Source organism: Vicugna pacos, chromosome 16 (genome assembly GCF_048564905.1).
Source record: "Vicugna pacos chromosome 16, VicPac4, whole genome shotgun sequence".
Classification (NCBI taxonomy): domain Eukaryota; kingdom Metazoa; phylum Chordata; class Mammalia; order Artiodactyla; family Camelidae; genus Vicugna; species Vicugna pacos.
The window spans coordinates 47,121,317-47,130,383 of NC_133002.1; the positions used below are offsets into that span (position 1 = coordinate 47,121,317).

A 9,067-nucleotide genomic window follows, 5' to 3' on the forward strand; every position below is an offset into this window, starting at 1 on the left:
CAGTGGGGTTCAATTCAGACAAAAACAAGACCATTTCCCTTCTCCCTTGGTGAGACCATTAGAGTCTTGGAGGGGCCTGGTCGCCCCCTGAAGAAATCAAATCCAGTAGGAGGACTCAACTTTCCTTAAAGAGTCACACCCCAAAGTTCTGCAGTGAATGATAAGCTCTCACTCTCAGTAGATCCAGAGTTATGCTGATGAGTCAAGGCTGTTGGAGGTGGGCCCTGGCACCCAGGATGAAATAAATCCTACAGAGATACTTCCAGTAGCTCCGCTGAGCATTCCTCGGTGCTATGACTTACCCTGTTCAGATTTTCCTTAACTTTAACCCAAAACCTTGCTGACACTGGGTTATTGGATTCCATAGTCTGCCCTGTCTTGTTCTGCTGCTGTGACTTACACCCCCTGATTGCTTAGTCTGGTAATGACCCTGCCTGTCTGCCCTCAAGTTCCAGTTTGATCCCACAGAGCAACTCACGCTGCCCTGTGGTCTGGTAACAAATGTTCAATCTTGATCAGTGACATGGTACTTATGTTGATATGGTCAACTCTACCTGTGCCCCTGTGGGCACTTTATAAGTCACCCTAGTCCTTCTGGGACTCTCGGGCAACCCAAGACGAAACACCTTCCTTCTCCAAAGAGAAAACCTAAGTACACAGAAACCAAATTATTTGTTTAGGGAAATAGAGAAAGAGCTAGAAATTTAGCTGCCAGAATTAGAACCTTTAGATCACATTGCATCTGAAATATAGTAATCAACAAGACTTCACTTTTAAGTAAAATGTTTTAATAAAATACTGCACATGTATGTTTTTCTTTGCAAAGATTTTATGACCAGGATGGCTGGTGTGAATGATAATATATGGTGAGCTATATAATTAGTAGCAAAAACAAGGACTACTCAAATAAATAGACTTCAACATTTTGTTTTAAAAGGATATTTGGCAAATCAGTTGAGACTGGAGAGCAGACGAGGAGGAATTGGCTTTTCCTCCAAGAATGTGCTCTTCATTGGCTTGGGATAGAGAAAGGAGTCATATATACCCTCCAGGAATCAAAAGTAACGTTGGAGTGACCTTCTGGAGAGAGGAATCCTGGCCCTCTCCTTGCCATTTTGCCCAAGATTTCAGAGCTTAACTGAAACATGCAAAAGCACCACCACAGACTTGCCTTTAGGCACCTGAAGTTCAGCAGGGTGAGTCTGGAATCAGTGGAAAATTCTGGGGAAAGCAGAGCTGGGCTAATATTGAGGAAGATCTAATGTTATGAGGAGAAGCTGACTTTGCCTGAATGTTCTGACCTACTACAATATCTGGGTCACTGCAGCCATTCAGAAACCCTAATAAATACAATGACCATAGATGTATAATAGAAAAATACAAGAAGCAGTTACCCCACTAACCTCCGATTAGTTGTACTTTAAGTTGGTCCCCCGCTGTTGAGAGTTCTTTACCTTTGAATATGATCAAAGCCATTAAGATATTGTTTGACATACAATTTACATAATATGCAAGATATTTTAAAAAATCCTCCTTAATCCATCTTTCTGTCCCTATCCAATCCACTGCTCCTTGCTCCTTTTCTGGGTAAGGATGAGCATGGAAAGAAAATTCTGTTGTGATCCCCAACCTGGGACTATGCTGGCCCTACCAAGAAGTATTGCTTTTGTATATCTGACAGAAGAATAAGTCAATCTTCAGGGGGAAAATCCAGAGTGACCCAACTTCCAATAAGGCTTCTTCAAATAGCCTTATTAGCTTTTCAAAAAAAAAAAAGCATCACCCAATACAAATAGAATTGCAAAGGGGATTGCCTGAGCTGACTCTAGCACTCTGGCCTCAAAATGGGCTGGCAGGAGACCCTAGCCACCCTCAATCCTTGGCACCGTCACTGACTTTAAATACTGAAGATTCTGTCTCCTTTTACAAAGTCTTCTTGTTCGGCTGGCCCAGGACCCAGGCGAGGCAGTAGGGGATGAGACTGACAGATGCAAGGGGCACCGCCGCACTCTTGCAGAAGGACAGGATGTAGAAGATCAGCTCAGTTTGGGACGGGGGTTTCAAAGAGTCAAAGAGATGCAGAAGGATGAGGGAGGCCACGATGCAGCTGAGGCGGAATGGGAACCACTTGCTAAGTTTGCCTTTGCAGCTCTCCCTGTACATGCTGGAGTTGAGAGCCAGACCTAGGCCAAAGAGGGTCCCCAGGTTCTTGAGGAGGCTGGCAAAGGGCGTGGTGTCAATGTGGACCCATTCTGGCCGCTCACACCATCTCTTGGCTTTCTCTAGAGTCCACAGGAGGTCAACACCCAGCCCCTTTAGCAGCAGGTAAAATCCAATGGCAAAACTGAACAGGAAGAAAGTAATGAGAAAGTATTTCTTGAGGCTGGCGTTGTAGATGCTCTGGATGTGGCGGAAAGTCTCAGCAACAGCGATGCCTGAGCGGAAAAGCGAATGACTGTGAGAACTAGGGAAGAATCTGGACCTTCAGCTAGAGGTGGGTTTGGAGTAATGGGTGACATTGTGTTGTGGAATTAAATCACAGATGCCAGATTAGAGGGGCACTTGGTTTATTCCCATATGGAATTCCAGCCTGTCATCAGCCATAGATTCTTTCAGATGGAACAGTCATATCATCTATTTCCTCCCACCACATACAGGTTTTCATTGTGGGTGTGGGTGGGTAGGGTGGTTCCTCCTGTCTCAGTTTGAATACCCTCAGGGATGGAGAGCTCACTACCACTCAGGCAGTGCATTTCATCTTTGAATGGATTTGATCATTAGGAACTTCTTCCTTGTGCTGAGCTAAAATCTCTCTCTAACAACATCTATGGGTCTCAGTTCTTTCCACAGGAGTTAATAAACTGTAAACCTAGAGCCTCTGTTAACACATTTAAAGATAGTTATTCTCGTCTCTAACTTAAACTTTCCTAGGTCTTTCACATAACATGAGCTTCCGGGCTCTCCCTCAAACGTGGAACCCGGTACTAAATGCTGTGTTAATTTTGTGGTTGCTGTGAAACGATTATTTCCCTTGTTCTCAACATTCTTCTGTGAATGCTGCTCTGCCCTGCTCTTTCAGATCGCCAGGAAAAAATAATCCACAATTTTCCTAAGGTCTTATATTCCACTGTTTCTCACAAAGTCAAAAAAATTCTTCCTTACACTTTAGTCTTTTCTGCCCCTTATTAACTGGATCTAAGAAAACCAAATATTCACATCTCAGAACCTGTAACAAAGACCAGCTGTGGGTACCTATTAAGTTTGCAAATGTATTTTAGTAAAGAGCTTTCCAAGGACATTGTGTCAATTTGTTAAATTTGGTGGGTTCTTTTAAACTAAACTGGGGGCTACTTTCAATTGAAGATGAGTAAGAAATCATTAATGTAAAAATATCAGAGATGGAGAGCTAATTCAACTGGGTAAGTTAATTTGAAGTATTGCAACTTCTCTGGAACACAGTTAACGGTGTAGACTTGGTGTAGCTCTCCTATAGAAATGAGTCATTTCAAATCTCCCACCTTTGGCTTTCAACTCACTGAAATGCTAACAGCATTGATTATACACAGAACACAGCTAGAACGCTGGGATTTTGTCCCAGTTATGGAGGAATGGGATAGGCGGGGGAAGGAGGGAGGGAGCCAGAGCAGCTGATACCTGACAAGACTCCAGCAACAACTTGATGGGGAAAATGAGCAGCAAGGTAGATTCGTGACAGACAGACGTTCAGCTGCACGGCCCAGAATCCCAACCACAAAATGACATTCAAGCACCTGCAACGGAAGAGGCAATCATAAGAAAACCCAGATACAGATCTTCAGCAAAGAGAACGGCCTTGGCAGGGATGTTGGAGCCTGGCAAACTCAGGTGCCATCAGTGGAATTTTTGTAAATTGAAGTCCGTGCTCAAAAGCTCAAAGATATCCGTGGCAAGTGGTGAAATTTAACCTCCCTATTTTGAGTTTCATAATTCAGGATTTGCACAGTGGCTGCATACCCAGAATTCCCTATAGTAGCATGTCTTCTGTTGCTTTGTTTTAATCAGGATGGGGCAACTTACTGGTTGGTACAGAAATGGGTTTTTTTTTAAAGCCTGCTTCTACCTCTCTAGCTGATCTCGAGAAACCTTTTTGCTATGTTAGACCTTATTTCCTTATCTGTAAAATTAGGTGCTGCACATGTGGGTCCCTTCTAGCCCTAATATTCTGTGACTCTAATGTTCACCCTCAGCAGAAATGCCACAACTCTTATCAGTTCCAACCCAAGGAATGGGCTGGGCTAGGGGAATGTGAGGAAGAGCAAGTGGTGTGTCAGCCATCTCCTGCCCTCCACCACCCGCAACCCAGGGCTGAGTTCTTACCGGAATCTGTAGGTTGGCTTTTTCTTTCCTCGAAAGATAGAGAGGGTGGATGTGACCATCACATAGTATACACCTGCTGTACCCATGGCATGGCCAGAGGGACTTCCTAAAGGTTACGAAAGAGATGAATGAATAAACCAAAGGTGACAATCTCCATCTGGGAGGTTGCAAGGGGGTGTCATCCATCCATCCATCCATCCATCCATCCATCCAACCATCCGATGTTCCATCCATTTATCCATCCTTCCATCCATCCATTCACTTATCCATTTAGTCATTTACTTAACAAATATCTGTTGAGCTCCTACTACATGCCCAGCACTGTGCTCTGCTCTGGGAGTAGAGTAGAGAGCAAAACCGGAGATGGCCCCAGTTCTTGTGGTCATATACAGTCTAGCCATTACACAAAGAATCAGCATGCTGGGTATATAATTGCTGACTGATCTGCCCTCTATCACTCTTCGTCCACTCTCTCTTTGCTCACTCTGCTCCAGCCATGCTGGCCTCATTGCTTTCCTTCAAACACACTCCCACCTCAGAGTCTTCGTTTTATTGGTCTTTCTAGCCAGATACCTCTTCCTCCAGAAATTTACTGACTAATTCCCTTGCCTCTTGCAAGGTTTTGCTCAGATCTCACCTTCTCAGCGAGTCTTACCCTGACCACCCTGTTTAATACTGCAACTAGTTCCCATTCCTGATCTGTCTCCCCTGAGAGATGGAGGATCCTGAGATGTGCCACCCAGACCTGTTTCTGGACTGAAGACTTATTTTCCCTTTCTCTTGTTAAGAGTGTGGTTGCAGATGGCCCTCAGATCTCAGACTTCTCTGGGTATGGCCTTGGGCTCAAAAGAGCCATCTTGATCAGGGCTACCCTCTCCCTGAGGGGAGCCTACACCCAATCACTGGTCTGTATTGGGGTATAAGGGCCTTGTCCCCTTGAATCAATTCATAGCTCCTGTGAGATTGGCTGAGACTGAGTTGCAACTAGACTTCTGCCCAGTTGGCTTCTGTCCCTTCTTTCCACAAGTGCTCCTCCTGAAAATAGCTTAACTCCTGCTCGCTAATCCCCATCTGATTCTGCTTTTCAGGGAACCCTGCAGGTAAAGCCTTGCCTTTCTTTTCTCCTTCTCTTCCCCTTCCTCTTCCCATCCTCACCTCCTCCCCACCTCCTTCCCCTTCTTCTTCTTTCTCTAATATCTTATAGATTTCACGTGTGTATTATGATTTTGTATATCATACACCACACACACAAATCATTCAAATTTAAGCTCCGCAAAGGTAGGGATCTCTGTCTGATTTATTCACTGTGGCATTTCAAGTACCTAGAACCATGTCTGGCGCAGAGTAGGTGCTTGATAAATAGCATCTGAGTGAATAAATATGCTCTGAAGTGAACCGAGGGTTTGTGAGAACACATAACTGAGGGCCATGACCTGGTCATGGATAGGGTCCCCGAGGAAGAGACCTAGGGATGAGCGAAGGGGTTGAATATTCCTTTCCCTGCTGAAAAATGAAACCTATCATTTGAATGAACAATACCTGTTGGCAGGATGTGGGATTGGACGGTCAGCTCGGGAGGATACATCTCCTGGGCCAGACCTCTGGGAAAGCTGGCCAGGGGCTCAGGCTTCTGCTGGGTTCCCTTCCCTGGACAAAGGGCCACAGCACAGTTACTCTCATGAGCCCTTGCCTCTCTGACTAGCAATTTCGCTTCTAGAAACACTAGACAGATTTCCGAAGTGGCAGTCATAGGCGATTCGGGCAGGCCTTGCTGAAGTGAATTAAAGTGGAGTTGTAGCAAATCGAAGGTCATGACCAAAGCTTGAAGGAGAGGCTTTGCTCATGTCCCCCCAAGACAGCTTCATCCCCAGTGGATGCTAACAGCTGTCCACAGTGAGCGAGTTCCCCCCAGCTTCTGTCTCTACAAGGGCTGGGACTCTCACCTGGGCCAGTCTCACAGGTGACCGGGAACTGCTTTATCAGCGGCACGGAGGTGTTGCCGTAGTAGTCGGTGTCCTGGACCCACCAGTATGGCCGCTGTCCAAAGAGAATCCTGTGAGGAATAGCAGAACCGGTGTCTGGAGTTACCGAAGGAATCCTCTGGAGGAGAAGATCCACGTGACCTTAAACAGACAACTGGTAGCACTGGCGCCTCCAAGGAGGGGAACTGGGTGACTAGGGAGAGGTGGGGGAAGGAGACTTTTATAGTGCATCCTTTATATAACTTTTGAATTTTGCACCATTTGAAGGTGTTATTTATTCAAACATATATAAATAAATCCAATATCCTCAAAATCATGTTAATGGCAACTGTGTGACTTTGTTTTTTTAACCCTAAGAAGAATTTGTCCCAGAAGGATGCATATGAACTACAGTTTGCAACTTGGGCTTGCTTATCCTACAGGTTCTCTGTTTTCAGACCTCGGGTGTCTTGGGTTTCTTCCAACACCCGGCAATAAGCCCCAGCCCCAAGGACAAACCCTGCCAGGAGATGTGGTCTCTGTTTCTATCAGTCTTCTCTGTAAGGACCCACAGAGCTTCAGGGGCACGTTCTGTATCCCCTCAGCTTTGAAACAGAATATCTCAGAAAAACCACTTCCCCTTTAAAAGTGTGTTTTTCGGGAGGGGAGGGTATAGCTCAGTGGTAGAGCACGTGCTTAGCATGCACGAGGTCCTGGGCTCAATCCTCAGTACCTCTATTTAAAAAAAAACAGTAAATAAAACTAATTAAGCCCCCAATAAAAAAAATAAAACAAAAGTATTTTAAAAATAAATCAAAGCATGTTTTTTGTTGTGGAAACAGATGTGAAAGGTCCGAGAGGACGCCTCCTTTTCCCTGCAGTGGTGTAATCGGGATTTCTCACTAAAACTGGGGACAACCATTAACTCTGACCTCCGCCAACTCAGAGAAAATCCATTGTTCTTTCATGGAGATTGGATGTTTGGAATAACCCTTTATCTTTTGATTTTTTTTAAAGGTTGTACTATTGAATACGGAAAGTTACAGACAAGTCAGCCAATTTTTCACCAGGAGTTTCAGAACCCCACCAATATGCCTTGTGCTTCTGAGCCCAATAACTATGTTCTTCTCTAAAGGACTTGTCTTGTTTATGGCCAAAGAAAATTAGAGCTAGAAGAGATCTTAAGAGTTGCCTGACAGTGAACAAAGATAATTTTAGGGATGGTAAAGGTCTTAGAGGGCAGCTGGTCCAACCTCTTCATTTTCTAGATGAGGAAATAGAGGTCAAACCAGCAATGTGCTAGAGTCGGCTGGTACTGGCTGACATTTGTAAAATATTCAGGGTTTTTGCAAGCCAGACTCATCAGTAACTTGAAAATGGTCATAGTGGGACAATATACACAGTAGAAGTTGGCAAATGCTGAAATCGGGGCTTTTTCACCCCTGGAGAGTCAGTCTCTCGGTACTGGATAGAAGACGGTTCCGAAGAGGCTTGCCTCTGAAACCAGTCTGCCTCTGACACTTACTGCCCATGTTTTTCTAGTCACTTTACTCAGTGCCTTGGTCTCTTCATCTGTAATAGAGTAGTAGCCTCCCCTCAGAAAAGTGCTTGGCATATGGCCTGGCACAAACTAAATGTTCGATAAATGTTAACTATAATAATTATTAAGGTCCCGGGGATAATCTAAGTTTACTGCTTATAAAACAGAAACTCAGAAAGTCGCTGTGAGTTGCCCAGGACATACAGCTGGTAGGTGGCTGAACAAGAGAGTTCTCTGGATTACTTCTCATTACCCCACCCAACAGGTTTTTAAGTTGCCTCTGTGTTCCCTTTCTTCAAACCTCATCTTTCTTCTTTCATACATCTGTCTTTATGTCACCTCTCCAAAGTAATGAAACTGTGTTTCTTTGCTTAAAGCCTATAATACACTAGGTCCCACTGGCCTTCCATCCATTTGAAATAGCCTCTCCTGCATCTTCAACTCACTGATGAGGTTTTCTCTGTCTTCTCTCTTTAGGTAGATGATCCAAAGTCAAGAGGGGAGTAACCCGTGGCTTCCTGAATAGCAGGGAGAGGGCAACTTGCGATGGGTGACATTTCCAGAAAGAATGCCAGCCTCTTCCCTTGCTGAACTCCTCCTTGCCTGGCTCTTACTCACCACTTAAAGACGAGGTTGAGCCAGTCTCCAATCACAGCTACCCAGAGGAGTTTGATGCCCACAGCTTCTCGAAGATGGAACCAGATAGGGAAGAGGACATAAAAGGCATTCCTGAGGTCTGCGATCACGGACACCAAGATGAACCAATCCTGGGAGTCCTGGTAATTCACCTGGAGGTAGCGCGTTGACTGGATCCCAAAGTCATGGAGAGCGTTCATTCCTTCCTCCATCCTCACACACTAGCCCTTCAGGAAGCCTTCAGCTGTGCCTTGGCAGTTATTTCAGACTTGGTGGTGACTGCTCTGCTATCAGCCTGCGCCTTGCCTCTGTTTTATACACCCTGTATCCAGTCTGCAGGTCAACCCAGCCCTGATCTTTGGACTCAAAAACCACTTTTGTCTAAAATCTATTGATCAAAGGTGCATCACCAGGAGGTTGATGCAAACATGTTCAGCATGATTTACGTAAAATAGAAAACAGGCACACGAGAACAGCCTGATCAGCCATGGGCTGGCATGGCCAATTATTAACTTCGGCATTACTGCTTGACAGGGCAAGGGGCTGCCCTCCTGGCTCTGAAACCCAGCCAGAG

At 45.1% G+C, this 9,067-nt stretch overlaps 1 protein-coding gene across 1 annotated transcript; it reads right to left on the reverse strand.

The window, feature by feature from the left end:
* Window positions 1-1,923: 1,923 nt before the first annotated feature.
* G6PC1 (glucose-6-phosphatase catalytic subunit 1) lies at window positions 1,924-8,818 on the reverse strand. Its single transcript, XM_006199198.4, has 5 exons — window positions 8,476-8,818; window positions 6,300-6,409; window positions 4,357-4,462; window positions 3,655-3,770; window positions 1,924-2,435 (listed from the first exon to the last, which is right to left on the reverse strand). Exons 1-5 carry the CDS (start codon window positions 8,703-8,705, stop codon window positions 1,924-1,926), a joined length of 1,074 nt encoding a protein of 357 aa, XP_006199260.1. The 5' UTR covers window positions 8,706-8,818.
* Between the last annotated feature and the right edge of the window lie 249 nt (window positions 8,819-9,067).

Coding starts and splice junctions, on each gene's coding strand:
- G6PC1 (XM_006199198.4), bottom strand. CDS start 8,705: ATGGAGGAAGGAATGAACGCTCTCCATGACTTTGGGATCCAGTCAACG. Junction 6,410..8,475: donor CTCAACCTCGTCTTTAAGTG/GTGAGTAAGAGC, acceptor TATTCCTCACAG/GATTCTCTTTGGACAGCGGC. Junction 2,436..3,654: donor TGTTGCTGGAGTCTTGTCAG/GTATCAGCTGCT, acceptor TTTTCCGCTCAG/GCATCGCTGTTGCTGAGACT.